Here is an 18614-nt window from a genome sequence, read left to right on the forward strand (position 1 = left end):
ATTTATTTTTATATCTAATAATAATAGATATTATACTGGTGATCTGGGATTATATTGTTGAAATCTAGGATGGGGTATAGGCATTTCAAAATAAGATGGGCTACAGATGCCAACCATTCCACCTACCATCGCCTTGAAATATAAAGACATTATATCATATATCTCTCTAGTATGGTAATTTTATTTTTTTTGATTTGACAGATATGACAGTGAAGGAGAAGACTTTTCTGAAACGAATCTTATGATGTCTAAACGGAGAGTAATGAATAATGATGATGTAGTCCGTAATGCTCTTCAAAACCTTATCATTTCTGATGATACTAATGATTCTCATCACTATTTTCATATTGAAACCCCTAACAATCAGGTTTCAATATCCTGAATTCAAATTAATACAATTTCAAAGGATAACCTAAAACAAAACTGAGGTTAAGAAATATTATAAGTTTTGTATGTTAATGATTTCTTAACCCCATGATTTATCTTGCAGCTTGGTTCATCATCAATAAGCAAAGGTATTACTGTAGTTTTATTAATATTCCATCATATTACTTTTTGTTGTTATTAATTTATTCTGTTTTGTTAAACTCTAGTCCTGTCAACTTACAATATGTTGACTCTTGAACTATGTTTAGATTTAAGTCTATTATTGGATTTATCTTTGTTATTTATTATGTTAATTTATTTCCATTTTTACGTTTTGTTGTTATTTGTATTTTTTCTATTTTGTTATTGTTAATTTATTTTAGAATGTACTAGCTTTCATTGAAATTATTCGAAATTCTGTATTTTAGTGGAAAAATAAATGATTTATAAGTACTAAATTTGAACATTAGTTTTCATCCTAGAAATACATTGAACCCTTAATCACTGAAATATTTTTTAATTTTAAGTACTGACTAAAATTTGGTTCCATGAACCTCTCAGATTAACTGTTGTGTAAATACGACAAAATAAAATCTTATGTATAATAGTTAGCAGTATTTTTTGTTTACTTGAATGTTCTTGAATAAATCTGTATTCATTTCTTGACATATTTTCTATATATAATTTCTGTAGTAATTAAATAGAATAATGGGGGTTCTGAAAAAAAAGGTTATGGTGAGCACGCTCTTAGTAAATAACAATGCTTTGAATGGTTAAACATATTCTTTTAAAATAAAAGAAGGTAAAATAAATTTAGAATATCTTTAACCTTTTGAGAATCAATTACAAGAATCAGCAAAGAACCTGTGTATCATGATGAGTAACTTCGTTTTTTAAATAAAGCATCTTTTATTATCATACATGTATGTATAATTCTTCCAATGATTTATATTCTTCTCTTGCTGTAGCACCGGGACCCCTATAACGGTTTCATTTCGTCTTAATCCATATCAAAAATAGGGCCCACTTTAATTTTTAGAAACTCTTTGCACTGATATGCAATTTCAATAAATTAATATGTGCTGGTTTTATGTTGTTATTATATGACCCTAGGGAATAACGGTTCTATATCACTATATCTGACTTTTCAAAGAGACAATTATAATGAGTAGGTTGGTGGATGTTCGACATGTCACAATCTCACAAGAGATCATAACACAAAAAAAAGGCAATCCTTCCCCGCCAAACCCGCCCCGCTAAGACCCCTGGGGAGCGACGGCCCTATATCACTTTGGAAATATTAGCTTAAAACAGGAAGAGGAGACTTTAAAATAGTTTAATCGAGCAATATTTAAAAAGCCTGAAATTGAAAAACGGCCTGTCATTCATCGTATCCTCCCCAAAAAAGGTTGAAAAAAAGGTAAGAAGAGCGGAAAATAACCTGTCTGGGAAAAAACCATGTTTACACTCAGTCAGTGAAGTGAATGGAGGTTTGCACACCAGGTCAAATTAGTGGGAGCTCACTGCTACAACTACTATAGTACAACTATAACTACTATAGTTGAAATTGTTTTCAACAAAACTACAATTTCACTGGAGGACAACCACAAAATTTGAGTAGATAATTTTAAATACTATATATGTTTTTTCCAAATATGAAGGAGATGGTCAGGGGTGTGGTATAAAAAGGAACAAAATCTAGTTGATAAGGAACAAAAAATACCTTACTTTAATTTATAATAACATTTTATTTTATTGTGTACAGTTATATTGCAAAATCATAATATATAAGACAAGTTATCTAGCACACAAATAAAATAAAAATAGTTTATAGTACCTGGGATTCTCTGTTGTAGAAAATAGGTTTTATTATTTGGTTTGTAAAATAAAACAGTAGATGGCGACACTGCTCTAGCATAGGATAGCTTGGAGTCCTTTGGGACTAGAATGGTTGGTCGTGGCATCTATAAGTGAAAACACACTCTCTTTGTTAAAGCCTCCCTAAATTCCACAATATTCAACAGATCAACTTCAAAATTATATGGCAAGGGGCCTTAGGGCTTTCCTTGCTGGGAGAGTTACAATGACCTAGAAGGCTTGACTCCATTCACTGAGCCCAGAGCGCTGGTGAAATAAAAATTTTCTCAGTTCTGGTCGGAATTCATGTAAAAATGGCGAGAGTATTTTTATTAAAGGTCCACATGAGTGACTTTAATTCTAATTGATAAAAAATAATAAAATTACTTTTCCATGATAGGTTTCTAATCAACCTTTTTTATTTTGTGATTTGTATGTATAAATTTAGCTCTTCTATATTCATATCTTCACGCGATCAATCGACAACTGGGCTATTTATGCTTTTACGTTCAGTAGAGCTTCTATAATAATTTCTTAGACCTGACTGGTAGTTACGAAAAAAAAGCGAGGACGGGGAACGGGTGGATTTTCTTTCGATTTTTGGATTCTCCATATCTTGAAGCATAAAATCTAAAATTTTGTGGTGTAGTTAAATATACATAGGTTTATCATTGAAAATAATAAATCAATAATTATGTTAATACCGACATTTGTAAGTAAGTATAATTATTTTGACTATCGGGTGTCAATCTCTCATAGGAAGCTACTAGTCCTACTAGGTAATGATACAAAATAAACAGGAAGAACCAATTAAAAATTAATTATAGCATAATTCACTTGGCATAAAATCAAAGATTTTTTATCATTGTATTCTGATTTATCTAAGACAAATCTGACAAAGGAAACAAAAGTTTTTTTATTTATAAAAATTCTTATAAAACGAAAAATCGATAACCACGACTGTCTTTGCACTTTTTTTTTTTTTTTTTTTTCCGAACCCTCTAAAACAGAAATAAAAAGTGAATTAGTAAGTGCATTACTGTTGAAAAAGAAAAGTAATTCGTGTTGTGTCTTACCTTTTACTACCTTTGGTAATTTTGCACTTTTTTTTTTTTTTTCGAACCCTCTAAAACAGAAATAAAAAGTGAATTAGTAAGTGCATTACTGTTGAAAAAGAAAAGTAATTCGTGTTGTGTCTTACCTTTTACTACATTTGGTAAATTTGCACTCTTGGACAATGGCAAACAATTATATAGGGCCCAGGACTAGTTTCCAAGAACTTGATTTCCTCCCCCTCTCCCCAGATCTGTAAAGTGTTACTTTATTTGAGAATGACCTTCCACAGCTTTCAGGATCAAACAAGACAAAAACTGCAGAGCTCCTTCATAGAGAGGATTCCACTCAACCTGCCGTTCTCATATTTTTGTTTACTCGGTTTTACTCGTCTCATGGAATGGGCTACAGATGCCAACCATTCCACCTACCATCGCCTTGAAATATAAAGACATTTTTTAATAACTGGCCCGAAATGAATTCAAATTTTATAAACATTCGTTCCGAGAAAGAGAAAGAAATGCTTTATTTGATAGTAAGCAATACAGTGGGTAGCTAACACACAGCATACTCATCTATCTTAAAAGTCAATAAAAAAAATAATATATATATATAATATTTATTTTAATTTAAATTTTAATTAAATATTAAAAATAAGGGGGAAACCGACATCGCTCAGCAAAGAGCAAAAGAAAAATAAATATGATTTATTCGTAATTTTCGCCATTCCTGGTCTTATAATTTTTTTCTGAAAATACCCAAAATAACAGTAACTTGAGGACGAAAGTAGGTTAGTAAGTGAACGTTGTGTGATGCGATGCACCTTGTTTTATAGATATTTCCTGTTTGTTATTTTACCTAATGCGTTAACCCTCTTCCTTATGTCTCTGAGCTATAACAGAGGTAACTTAATAAATAAGATATATATCAATATATCTGTAACTATTATGTATACCAGTTTCATAGGCTGTGATATGACAGTCCGGTCTGTGACTTGTGAAGATAAAAATAATTTTAATTAGAAAAATTAAAAGATTCTAACCATTCCATCATTATTACTAATCATTAATTTTTATTAAGTAGTACAATGAAACTAAGGACGCTTACGGTAAGATTATTTTGTCCGTAACAGGATGGGGTTAGTACAAAGAGAACGCCGAAATGAAAATATAGAGCTATTTACATATCGTTACTTATGCCGTGATTATTTCGTAGGTCTAAATAGGCACGTAGTACGATTTATTTATTATTCAAACCAGAAAATCAGAAATTGGGGGATGCCACGTAGAATTTCGAAAATCATCCCAGAATAACCTGTGTCTTTGTAGTCTCTGAACAGTCTCAGGTACTAACGTAGCGCTCCTTGATGAATAGAAAATTTAGAATAAAACAAACAGAACAAAACAAAAAAAGTTATCTTTTTGGTTAATAACGTTAATATGTTCACTGATTTCAAATAAGAATTAATTATAATTAAATGGCTACAAATATACGTATATAAAATATTTAATGCATACTTCTTATTCAATAGGATTTTTCGTTAATGCTCTAGTATATTCGGCAAAAAATAATATGTTTTTTCTCAAAATAAGTGACCTATAAAATTTAGTACTAGAATCGTGACTAAGTACATTCATATTTCATGATGTGTGGCAGATGAGTGAATGGTGATGATGGGGAATAAACCTGGTAGAGAGGTTCCGTAATAGAGGGGTTCAGATGCATCAACTATGTACCTCGTTGGCCGGGATATAAATAAAATTGTCCGTTGAACAGGGATGTCCTCTAAGAGAAGTTTCCTGTACTCACTTCTAGTTTATGATTCGCGTACCTTACGTTTGTGATCTAAGATTTAGTTATATTCCTCTAAACACTTTCATCTCACAGTGGAACTATAAATGGAATAGCGATAAAATGAGGATTATATAAATGAGTTATAAATGTATTTTCGTGTTGGAAAATGCTCTCTTTAAGCTGTTTTGGGAGTCGTGACAAGGAAGTGGCAGCGCTCCTTACTCCAACATTACACCTTTGGATATATAACAACCGGTGTACCAATAGGATTCTTTCAAAACAAGCAACTGAACTGCATTTTCTGAGCACGTGAGCCGGCGTTATTTTCTCGAACTAATACAAAAGGATTGGCTGCTAAGTGAAATACTACGAGAATGAGAACAAGACTCTTACGGAATAAAGGGGCCAATTATCATATCCATTAACATTTTTCCTCTTTATCTTGAGGAAGTGTAATGTATGTCGTTTCACGCTAGTTTAGTCTTTAAATAATACAAGATAATCTTGTCATACCATTCTGAATAAAAATGATTTTTTAAAGTCTATCTTATTTAATTTTTTTTTACTTTCACTTACCTATATATGGAATGTATAATAAGGGGAAATAGTGTGATCCCAGTCTAGCTCAAAAACGAAAAGTCGTAAGAAATTGTAATTACTTATTTATGGCGGGTATATCAACTTCTTCGATTAAATTGACTTACTGAAAGTGGTATTTAATATCAGCTAGGTCTTGTCCTCCTTGATATCAGCTATATTATTAATATCAGCTAGGTCTTGTCCTCATTGAACTAGGATTAACAAGACTAACGAAGATTAATTAAAAAGATAACGAATTTTAATTTTTTTTTATTTATTGATATTTACAACTGTATAAAAAATACAACAAGTAAATTTGATCATAATGACATAATGATAATGATAATGATATGATACAAACATTTTACAATATGAGGTCACGAGACCATCTTCTTTTCAGGCGCCTCGGAGGATTGTCAGGAATGGAAGAGGAAGCAAGGTTAGAAAAAAAGTGGGTTTGGGTGGTTAGGGAGTTTATAATGGAAGGAATGATATCGGGTTCGTGCTAGATCGGTTACATAAGGAACATTTAGGTCTTTATCGGTGGTTTTATTAGTAACAAAATAAGGAGCATTGAGGATTTTACGAAGGATTTTGGATTGTAAGGATTGGATACGAGGGGAATGCGAAGGTTTAGTGGAGCCCCAAAGCTCAACTCCGTATGTCCAGATGGGCCTTATTATTGTCATGTAGATCGGTCTTTTGTAATGAGTTGGAAGTTTAGACCGTTTGTGGACAAATACTAGAGTAAGTGCTGTAATAGTCTGAATCTGCGTGCAGTTTCCTGCCTTTTCAGTCTTGTGTGAGGATTCCAGGTTAGTCGTTTATCAAGGTGTAGTCCAAGATAACGAATCTGTTCTACAGGGGTAAGAGCCACATTACTAAAGTATACTGTAGGGCAGTCGGTAGGCTTACGGCGAAGAGTAAATGTGATTTTATGGGATTTATTTTTATATCTAATAATAATAGATATTATACTGGTGATCTGGGATTATATTGTTGAAATCTAGGATGGGGTATAGGCATTTCAAAATAAGTTTTTCGAGGATTTTTCCCATGATCGGTAATAGAGAGATGGGACGGTAAGAGGATGGGTGTTCTGGCGGCTTTTGGGATTTGGGGATCATTTTGATTATAGATTGTTTCCATGGGTCAGGAAAATATGTGGAACGGAGAACGGCGTTATATATGTAGGTGAGGAATAGGATGGCTTTTCGAGGAAGAAGTTTAAGGATGTGGGATGTACGAATTTTAATAAATTTTTCTCTTGAGTAACTTCAATTTTTTATATTTGAAAAAATAAACAACTCTCTTTGTAAGCATAAATAAGCAATAGGTAAATATAAAATATTAAATAATGTTATTATTTTGCTATATATTAGGAGAGAAAAAAAAAGGAAAAATAAGATAGGTTCGAATAAAAAAAAAGGAAGACCGTCCGATCCCTCCCGATTGCATGCACATGTGTACGGCTACGTTATCTCTTGTTAAACTGTTGTGTTCTAGGCGGAAACAAAGATGATAATAGTTTTTCCCACCTTTGTAACCCTTAAATATTTCTTATTATTGTCAAAATTTATGCCTTCTCTCTAAGGGTTCTAACGATTTTTATTAAACTTGGTAAATCACTGTAAAACTAAATTATCTTTATTATCAGTTACTATTATCCTCATTGAAACAGTTTAAGTTTAACGGCTTAAATTCCAAGCCATCAAAAATCTACCTGCGAAGTATCTTTAATTTTATTTATTTGAAATAATTAACAATTGTGCATTATTAAAGGTAATAAAAAATTATAAGTATTGAAGAATCAGGCAATTAATTATAGTGGAGAAATAAAGGAAGCGTTTTAGAGACTGATAAATGGGAGATAAGCGTGCCCGATCTCTCCGGATTCCTATCATACATATACGGCTTTATTACATTTGTTATTCGCACCTCGAGCGACCCTAAAATACGAACTATTTAAATAAAATAAAATAAAAAATTATTGTTTCAAATTTTCGTCTTCCAGGGTGATATGTGAAAGTTATGTGATGTGATCATTTAAAGATGAATTTAGATGTAAGCATTGGGGATATTGCGATCTTGTTCGAAAATATTATTCGGGACTCTCTGGGCATTATACATCATCACCTGAATGGAAATTAGTTTAGTACTGGTTTATTTATTTATCTTTAACTTATTTATCTTATCTCTTTAAAATTAATTATTTATAAGTTTTAACTAATTCATTTGGTCTAAACATTATTTATCTATTGTTTTTATTTTAATTTGTTTTTACATTTTCAGTTATTTACAACGGTTTCTTATAATATCCTTATTTTCCTTTATGTGTGCTTACTGAAAGTATCAATTTTGAAAGAGTCCCTAAATTTATGAGATATACTAGGATGGGATGTAATGAGAGGATTAACTATTTAGTGTTAATAACTTTTAATTAAAAAATAAAAAGGAAGAAGAAATAAATATTTAAAAAATATATATAAATATATTTTTAAAATAAATGCGCGCACTGCGCCAGATATTTTTAGGTAAAAATTAAGATGCATTTCATATAATCAAAATCTTTTATAATTAACAAATTATAAAAAGTGAATCGAAACGTTTCGAACATCACTGAAATATCTAACTAGGACCGAAATGAATACAAAACTTTGCCAATGAAATTGTTACGTGAACAGTTTTCATATTATGTGGAGATTCATGTAAAATATGAAAACATCATTTACTTTGTTATGATGACTGAAAAAATTGAGTACATTTATGAATTGCTGCCTCATCAGGTTTTCAAAGAATGGTATAAATTTGTATAATTATTTTTCTCACTGTGAATGAAAGTTGTGCAAATTAGAATGCTTTGAACTAAATTGTCAGATTTATTTATAGTGCAGAGCTTACTGGAGTATCCGGAATCAATTTCCATCCAGGTCAATGCTGGATGTATTATTTAAATTATAAAATATTGATTTGATAATATTGTTTACGGAGATCCATGAGCGGCACTTTAATGATTCTATTCTCGGAGTTTTTTTTTTTTTATAATGGATAAAATAACGAAGCATAACTCAGATTTTTTAAACTACACGAGGAAATTCGTTTACGGACATGGAAGTTGTTTTAAAACCACTGAAGTCGGAATGGAAATAGTTATTGGATATCGGTATTTCCACCCGGAAAGTATTGTAACATACCGTCGTAATGCCATGTTTCGAGTTCCGGATCTTCTTGAGGTTCCTATTTGATACGATCCTCCACAGTGGGCTGTTAAAGACAGTTGTCCTTGCGGGATATTGATGGACTATATTTGTTATAAAATTTAATTCTAAAGTGAAACATTGAGGTTCAGGAGTATTAGAAAAAATATATTGACTTCAAAGTAAAGAAACAATGAACCCATGCCAAATTCCCAGGACCGGGTTTAAATTTTGGGCGCCCCTCGGTTCAAGCCCGAGCAATTTTACCCAAGTAAAAGGCCTGAAGAGTGGTGTGATATGCTGACCATAACAGAGTTTTTTAAAGTAAAAATTAAGATTATTTTAAGATTTTCTTCAAAACAACTGTATCGATTTTAATTAAACTCTGTGAATTAATGAGAAACTAACTGCTCTTTAATACCGGATAGGTTTTATCATCAAATAGTCTAACAGGGCTTAAATTCTGAATTTTTTAAAAGTACCTTTAATTTTGTTAATTTGAAATAACAAAATACAAATTTTGATGGATACAAAACATTAAAGACTTTTATAAGTAATTGAAGGAAAAATGGACACAACCGATCCGAACGGAAAAAGTCGATGCGAGACGATCTTTATCGATTGCCAGGGCATGTTTCTGAGTTTCTTAAATTTTGTTATAATATTTTCTTGGTAGAAAAAAAAAATCGTTAATTTCATCTCAAAAACCTTGAGTATTTTTATTGTAAGAGGACCTTTACACTCCTATACAGAGTGGAAATGTCTTGGGGCCACCGTGAGATAAATTTTGACCGATCCAGGAAGGATTTGAACCCACAACCTTACAAAGGTACAAAGATGCAAGAAAAGGATGTACTGTTTTGGATTTATAGGTGAAAAGAAGATTAAATTCGTTACTTTATTTAAATTAATTTTCTAATTAGTATGAGCTTGACTGATTAGTGGTTTGACTAACCCTACTCTCAGCAGTTTTCAGAAAAGTACTTTTAATAAAATTTCTCGTTCCAAACTTTTAAGATTTTTTCTTTGCAAAAGCGTGGCAGAAATATAAAAATAAGACAGTTAAATAAAATCTATTTAAGTTAAAATGTATTAAAATCAATAAAAAGCTACTTAGTTAAATGTAGACATTGTGCTGTTAACCATTTACTCAATAGTGCATTGTTATTGAATTAATATTGAAAATACTAAGAATGATTTTATGTATTTAACTGAAAGACTCAAATATAGCTTCAGTAAGATTAAAAAAGTAATTATTTAATAACTAAGTCGAAATGACATGTTATCAGTTTGGCGCATGCCTTTAACGTCAAACTTGTGTTAAAATTACTGTTTTATTTGTGCGTTTTTCGTCGTTCTTCATTACTTTCAACAATTTTATATGTTATATATTATTTTTTTATAAAGTCGTTCACCTTCGAACGGTCAACTACATCGACAAACCTACTCACTATAATTGTCTGTTTAAAAAGACTTATCTGTCTAAAGCTACCATAGAGGGTGGAGGTGGAGGGTTTCATGCCATCTTATACTTCTATGTATATATTCATTAATATTATGTTTTGTTATAGAATAAAAGGTTTCTAAAAAAAAAAAATCCATCGATTTTGATTTTCAGAACATAGGAACCTATTAGAGCCCAGAGTACACCTTTTTCATACCTGGGATGATTATATTTTATTTTCATTACAAATAAAAATATGAAATGGTTCCAAACACATTCATTTCACTTTGTTTCGCACACATTCGTTTCAAACACTTGATAATCTTGGGAAGGAACCACCCAATGGTGGTACTTCAAACATTAATTTAAATTAGAAGGTCCCGGGGCTATCTTCTTATCAGATGCCTCCGAGGATTATCGGGGATTGTTAAAACGGGGATTAAAAGGATTAAGAACTAATGGGTTAGGATGGGCAAGGAGTTTGGAATGAAAAGACGCATATTAATTTCGGTCTAAATCTGCAACGAATGGGATGTTAAGGTCTTTGTGGATGAGTTTATTTGTGAAGTAATAAGGAGTATTAAGGATTTTACTGAGGATTTTGGATTGTATGGATTGGATATTGGAGGAATTTGATGGATTGGTAGAGCCCCAGACCTCAATTCTGTTTGTCCAAATTAGTCTGATTATCATAGTATTTAATGATTTTTTGTAGTGAATGGGAAGTTTAGAGCGTTTGTCAAGTAGGTATTGTAGTAATCGAAATCTACGAGCAGTTTCTTGTCGTTTCAGTCTTGTATGGGTATACTTAGTCTTGTAAGTCTGTTTTCAAGATGGAGGCCTAATTAGTGAATCTGATCAACAGGAGTTAGTGGGATATTTAAAAAGGTTACTGAAGGACAGGAGGGTGGAGGTTTACGACGGAGAGTAATAGTGATCTGGTGGCATTTGTTAGGATTTATTTTCATTCTCCAGTTTTCTTCCATTCTCCAATGGATGTTATGTGTGTCTGTAAAGTTTGTGATGCGTAGTAGGGTTGGTATTTACAGAGAGTAAGCATGTGAACCGTGTTGGGTGGGTTGGGATATCAGCTGTATAAACCGTATAGAAAATGGGACCTACGATACTACCTTGAGGAACGTTAATTATTCAAAATACACAAAATTAAAGGAACTTTAGAGGAAGAATATTTCTTTAAAACCCTCATTTAAACCCTATCTCACTATTGTAATGATAATAAGCCATAACTGATATCAAAGAATATTTCATTTTACATTGACATAGGGAGTTTAATCAAAATCGTTTTCGATAACATCGGAAAAATATTGAAAATCTATTTTATAAAGCGGTACTTATACCCGCTTCAAAAATATCATTTAGTTTCGTATGACCATTTTGTGAGACTTGGTTGTTTGGCCTCAGGGGACCTCGAACCGAGTATTTCCGTCTAGAAACTCGAATTTGAAATTTTTCACGATCGTAATATGTTCCCCTTACTATATATTTCATACATAAAGTAACACGAGGGAAGACGATAGACAGGCCTGTAAATGATTATCCAATGGTTGTATTACAATATAATTTATCGTAGGAAGATAGTCCGGGTTGCGGTCAGTAAAGATATCAAAATAGTTAAACAAAACTATTTATTGTAAACTAACATTTCATTTCACTCTGTCAGGGCTAAATAAAAAACAAGATACAAAAATTTTAGAATTAGCAAAAAAATTAAAATAAAAACATTTTAACGATTGTTATGTTTATAAAGAATTAATAATAACAATATAAGGAAGTATAGTAGACTGGAAACAAGTTATTAATAAATACAACCAGTATTAACTTGTTTCCAGTCTATGTAGTAACTTTTTACCTACTTCCTTAGATTGTTATTTTTAATTCTTTATAAACATAACAATTGTTTTGAAATGTTTTTATTTTAATGTTTTTTAATTGTAAAATGTTTATATTTTGTTTTTTTCATTTAGCCCTGAAGAAGTCCTGCAAAATGGGGCAAAACGTTGGTTAATAATGACTAGTTTTTATCAAAGGTATCAAAATAGTAAAATACTATTTTGATACCTTTCTTAACCGCCACCCGGACTATCTTCCTACAATCTACTTCATAAGGTCATCTATCTTCTCCCAATATAACTTATTGAAGTAATTAACCTACGATTACGGATGTATACTATCAGCTATAGTATATATACTACCTACTATTACCTATGTACCTACTAATGTACTATATAATATAATTTATCTATACCATATAATTTATCGAAGTAATTTACCTGAAGAGTTCTGTATGAGAGGGCAGCTCTGATCCGGAAGAAGGGAGACAGAAGACCGGTGAGACCGGTGACCTCTTGGTCACCCGCCACCCACTGCCCTAGAGATACGTCTCGCCACCCGCTATGGATGTCATTGTCCTGGCGGCCCACGTAACCAACGATCTATTTTGATAAAAGTTGCATAACAATCTTAACCGGTCCTCGCTTTTAATAGTTCCTCCTCTTGGGAGAGGCATCACTTTTACTTCAGGAAAAACTGAAATCGTAGCGTTCTTTTTTAACTGTTAAACGGTTTTATCTATTTGTTTATAACAATAACAGGGCAAAGTCCTAATATTATCACTGAGACCACATTAAATGTAAAAGTCAAGTTAAAAAAATATATAACAAAATTGAAATAACCTAATTAAGACATATACATAAGTCAAATAATTAACTATTTATTTTTACTTTTTTTTTGCAGTTTTTTCCCCTCATTGGGTTGGCTCTCTAAGTCAGAGCCTCCCTCCACTTTTCTCTATCCCACCAATCTTCCTCCTCAAGTCCCCTACCGGCCATGTCCTCCACGTAGTCCTTCCACCGGGTTCGGGGTCTTCCTCTCCTCCGTCTTCCTGGTTGTTCCCATTTCAGAAGTCTCTTCGGCCACCTACGTTCTGGCATCCGCTGACAGTGCCCATACCGTTTCAGTCTGCATCTTCCAATCCTCTCCGAAACTCCTTCGGTCACCCCTAGCCTACTTCTGATATCCTCAATCCTAATTGTATCCAGGCGGGTAATCCTCAGGCATCTCCTCCAGAAATCCATCCCTGCCGCTTGTAGTTTGGAGTAGAGTCCTGGGTTAACTATTTATTTTAAACATAAATAAAAATTGTTTAAAAAATGAGCTTTATTTTCGGATAAACGGAATTGGCAGATAGCTGTCAGCTCTAAGTCGTGAAGAAAACAGAATGTTTCCATCAAGCATCAGGTTTTGGACATGATATAGATTATGAACTTACTAGGTTTTTGAAAAAAAAAAAGAAACAGGAGAACCAAAAGTGTGATGAACGATTTTTTTTTTACTAAAACACTGATTTACTTTCTCGAAGTCTGTTTCATTAAATACATTAGTTTCTATAAACATCAGTGGTGAACTGCTTAATTTATGTGGAAACAAACCGCACTTCAGTTTTCTTGATTTGTCTATGTATCGTTCACAAGAGATAGGGAACACAGATAGATCACCCAGTGGTCCCTTGGGATATAGATGGCACTGGTGGCATCATATAATTTCCGAGTACCCCTCCTCCAGAAATGCCATCCATAATAAATAGGAAGTGAATAGTAACAAATAGAAGCTAATATTTTATAATCACTTTTCAATATCTTAATTTTTACCTAATATTGCCTGTAATTTTTCTTTTGAATTTGATTTCGTTGAATTCTGATAAATCTAGCTTTATATATTACTTAGATATACTAAGCTTTTATATTTTTATTTTTAGTTAAGTTCATTCCGTACTTCTTATGTGCTTTTAGGAATTTAGTAGTTTTATCTCATTACTATATTTTGTAACAGATTGTCGTATATATCATGGTTATATATTAGGTGTATAACGAATATTATTGGGCCCCTCGTAGCTCAGTGGTTAAGACACAATCTTAACAATTTGATCTCTGTTGGCGGTGCCGGTTCGACCTTGGGGTGTTGACTTTTTTCATTGAGTGGCCGTCTCACAAAATAAAAGACTTTGACCCCAACATGGTTAGGCAGTATAGAACTCCAATGGGAGTCTTGGCCGAAAAAACCAAACAAAAAAAACCTATATTACGTAGAGACTGGTCAGTCAATATCTCATGATATGAAGGCAAGGAGGTTAAGATGGACAGGACATGTGGCTCGGAGCAACTATTAAGCGGCCTCTACACAATAATCAATCCAATTATAGTTGACAAGAGACCACGCGGGTGGCCAAAAACCTGATTGATAGACAGAATCAACAAAGGTGCGAAAGAGCTGCATGTAAAATGAAACTGGACAGCCGTAATAGAAGAAAGGCAAACGTACAGTAGGTTGGTTTGGGCGGCCAATGATCAACAAATAGCCAACGGAAAAAATATATGTATAAACAATATTATATGAGGCGTGGTGGTAAAAGAAGTTCCGCCATAATCAACTAACTCCAAGGAACTTGGTTTGAATCCTGCTGTGGCAGATTACTATTTATTCTGTTACTGTAGCCTCACCTTACTCAACCTCACTAAGTGGATTCCCTTAATGGGGGAAAATTCTGGCGATTAAACGTGTTCTTGAAAATATCACCTCCTTAATAACCATTGTTCTAAGAACAATACTTATTTACAAAGTATTGAATTACTGACCCTTCATGGGTTGTTGAGGTTCCCATTAGTATGTATTATAATTATATACCTAATAAACATGATATGATAATAATACTGTTATCTTTTAGACAATTATCTGTTTCAAATTACGAATTCCTATTATTCGATTTTTGTAAGTTTCATTTGGGGATGTATTATATTTAATGAACACAATGATAGTTTGATATAAATTATTGTTTTTAATAAAAATTAAACATTTACATATGCATTATTATTATGATTTGGTAATATAAATTAAATCAATTTATAATTTATAAGTTTATGTTGAAAAAACAGCACGTCAATCGGTCCAGTAATACAAATGTTTAATAAGGACAATGATTCGACCTTTTCCTTTGAAAATTATATATTTTCAACTTATAAGTCGTTGCAGCCTCCACAACGTTTAAATAATTATAAGTGTTACAAATTTTATGAGTACATCGACCGATGGTAGTACCAAATTTGTTATAATTTGCTGAATAGATAAATAAATACTCGTATACCAAAACATTTAGATAGAGCTGGCTGTGTTTATGACCTTTCTTTTGAGCTTTCAATATTGGACTTTTCGTGAGCCAGAAATATTAATGATAGTACTGCACGTCAAGCCTTTTAGTATTGTTTCCACTCAACTAAAATGGGACTTTTATGACTGCTTATTTATAAAGCCAGCAGGTCATTAATACATTACTCCAGTTAGCCTATTAGAAGTAGATCCTTAGTTACTTTGTAAAATTAATAATTCAAAAGAGATGGTATAGTACTAGTAAAAAAGGTGAGATTAAGTAGGCCAAAATGTGTAGGAATAAATCAAGCCAGTTTTACGTACTTCTAAGAGTTATGACTATATTATGAACAGTTCTTTCATTCACTAACAAATGCAAATTGTGCTAAAAATGTTTAATTAGTGTTTAACATTTATTTTTACGAAGATTTAAAAAAAATATTCTTTATAAAAAAAAGTAATATTTGAAAAAGATAAAAATTAAATAATAGTTGGAATAAATTTGATTAACATTCTAATGTATAAAGAATGGATTGGCTAACAATAGTAAAATTAACTTGCTTGGGATTTTCATGCTCTGATTAATTTACTAATGTTGTCACTCACACTGAGTTTGGAAACTCATGTGTCAGGAGGACGTGTCATCAGATTAAATTAATGAATGTTAGGTGTTGGTGATTGTGATACAGTTGCTTGGTCCAGATTATTTTTGTTTTAAAGTGTTTATAATTCTGAAATATAAAATAAACCATTTAAAACTGTAAGGTAGGTAGGTAATGTAATAGCGAATCACTGTTATAATGACCAGTTTGCACTAGCGACAGGAGAATGCCTGAAACTCCTTTGCTTTTATGAGCTGGTCTTGAACCTGAGCGGATTCTGAAGTATTTCTTGATATCCTTTATCTTCTACTGCTTTTAGGCTCGTGGTTACTTAGCAGTATAGATATAGAAGAGTTCTTCAAGCCTCGAATGATACTTCATTTTTTTTTTTTTTTTTTTGGGGAGCTTTGATAAAGGGCACTATTAAATGGTGGTAAAATTTCACTCAAAGAGAATTTAAAAGTAATACAACTCTTAGTTAAGAAATTTTAAGAAAATTCAAATATTTAATAATATATTGTAGGTAAATGGTACGGGTGCTGCTGAAGAACACAAAATAGCAGAAAAATCTATTTTCTTAGTTGCCAATGTTTCAGTCAATCAATCAGTTCTGAAAACAAAATACAAACATTGTAAACTTTATCGCTTTATCATTATTCCCTTATAGGATTATCATACCCTACAATACTACTCATATAGATTATGAAAAGCTTATAAGGGAATACATATAAATTTAGGTATAAAATGAACGAAGTAAATCAAAAGGATATAAATAAAAATGAATAGAATAAATATTAATAACAAGTATAGTGATGAATATATAATTGAAAACGTACCATTGGAGTAACAATTAGTGAACAAATAAAATATGGTCAAATTAAAAGAATGAAAGAGAAATGAAGAAATAAATGAAGTATGGTGCTTATCTATGCGATAGATGTGTGTAGGTGATTTGTCTAGATTATATTTATATGTATTATTTATGTCAATCGTTATTATTTATTGTTCTATTAATCACTAATTATAACTCTAATGGTTCATTTTAAATTCTCTAATTCATTACTATATTTGTTATTAATAGTTGCTTTGTTCCATGGCTGGCTAAACCACGGCCCGCCTTGTACATTTTCCGGCCAGTGAAATTCATCACACTTTTACAAAATATATTTATTTTATAATGGCCAAAGTAGGTAAGAACCAATGTATTAAAAAAATATATTATTTGTGCATATATTAAAAAATTACCTTTAATTACAAAATAATATTTTTGTGAATACATGAGAGATTTTACCTGTTTTATTCTGTTTCGAGTAAAAACGCATTGTGTAAATAATGATAACTCCATTTTTGTATACCATTTTCCTAAAATTAATTACATCGTTCGACTAATAATATTTTAATTTCAAAATATAGATGGGAAATTTTGCCATTCTCTATCCTCCTCTCCTCCCCTGACCCTGGGGGTATGGGAGGTCCTTTTAGGGGTAAGGTCTGGACCTTTTATAGAAACATCACTGCTTCGTTAGGGGCTTACTGAGTATTGCTACATTTTTTAAGACTAAATTTTAGCACATATATTGTTTTTAAAATTATTCTTCGACAAGGGTGATGTAGTTTGGTGGTTTCTACACATTGGTTCCTCCTACTCCGATACTATAGGGGGAATAAATTAAAAAGAGAAAGAGGTAACTCGTGTTCTTATTTTGTTCCCTTGTAATAAATAGTCTCCACACACGATACCAGAAGGGCCCATCAAAACGTACTACTTTACACCGGAATATAGGAGATCATTTTTCCTAAACAATAATATATACCTACGTTAGGACAGATAGGAGATTGTTTACAACAAGTTCATAACTACCTTTGCTGTACCTTTACTAATGAATTACAAAATTATGAAAATAATTTAAAAGAGAAGATCTGGGATGCGCTAAAGAAAAAAAAAGAAAGAAATAGTTCCAAATATTTATACATGGCTAAAGTTTTCACCTACACTACAAGTCAGCAGACTTTCAAGGGAAAAATTATAAATATAGTATTTTCATAAAAAATATTGTATTGTTTATATTGTGCTTGAATGCTGTAATAGCAACAAACTGTATTTGGGCAGCATTTCTTCTTGTTAAATAAAGAATTTCTCTCTCTGATGCCTTGAACATTCGTAAAAAAAACAAGAAAAAAAAACACCTTAGGTATAAAACAAAATATCTTTAAAATTAATTTTTGTAGATATTGCACGGTCTAATAAAAAACTTATTTTTAAATGTTTCGATATTTGCCGGTTTAATATAAATTGTAAGCTTATTTATTTATTGTCGTTGCTTTCATATGAATACTAAATCTGGCATTAAGTGTAGATTTATTTAATACCTTAGACCTTTTCGTGTATTTATAAATGAGAAAACATTACATTCTTTCTAGAACCCCAATTACCTGCCCTAGCCGGGACCGATACATTGCTGATTAACTATCGAAAGCCGGTTAATCCTCACTGTATAAAATAATACCTCAAATATTAATTGAACTCATATGTATAATATTATGTAGAAATTAAAATGAAAT

At 31.8% G+C, this 18614-nt stretch overlaps 1 protein-coding gene and 1 long non-coding RNA gene across 2 annotated transcripts in view; one reads left to right on the forward strand and one right to left on the reverse strand.

Annotated features, from left to right (window-relative positions):
• Window positions 1-793, forward strand: part of Kap3 (kinesin associated protein 3) — a 24006-nt gene extending 23213 nt beyond the window's left edge. The window contains exon 18 of the mRNA XM_014431487.3: window positions 202-793. Within this exon, the coding sequence (XP_014286973.1) occupies window positions 202-382 (181 nt within the window). The 3' untranslated portion in view covers window positions 383-793. The remainder of the gene's footprint in view (window positions 1-201) is intronic.
• Window positions 794-3299: 2506 nt separating this feature from the next.
• On the reverse strand, window positions 3300-12640 carry LOC106687543 (uncharacterized). Its single transcript, XR_001344176.2, has 3 exons — window positions 12582-12640; window positions 3425-3713; window positions 3300-3349 (listed from the first exon to the last, which is right to left on the reverse strand). It is a non-coding gene; the product is annotated as an uncharacterized lncRNA (long non-coding RNA).
• Between the last annotated feature and the right edge of the window lie 5974 nt (window positions 12641-18614).

The sequence above is a fragment of the Halyomorpha halys genome, unplaced genomic scaffold, assembly GCF_000696795.3.
Source record: "Halyomorpha halys isolate HHAL.00 unplaced genomic scaffold, Hhal_1.1 Scaffold977.1, whole genome shotgun sequence".
NCBI classification, from domain to species: Eukaryota; Metazoa; Arthropoda; class Insecta; order Hemiptera; family Pentatomidae; genus Halyomorpha; species Halyomorpha halys.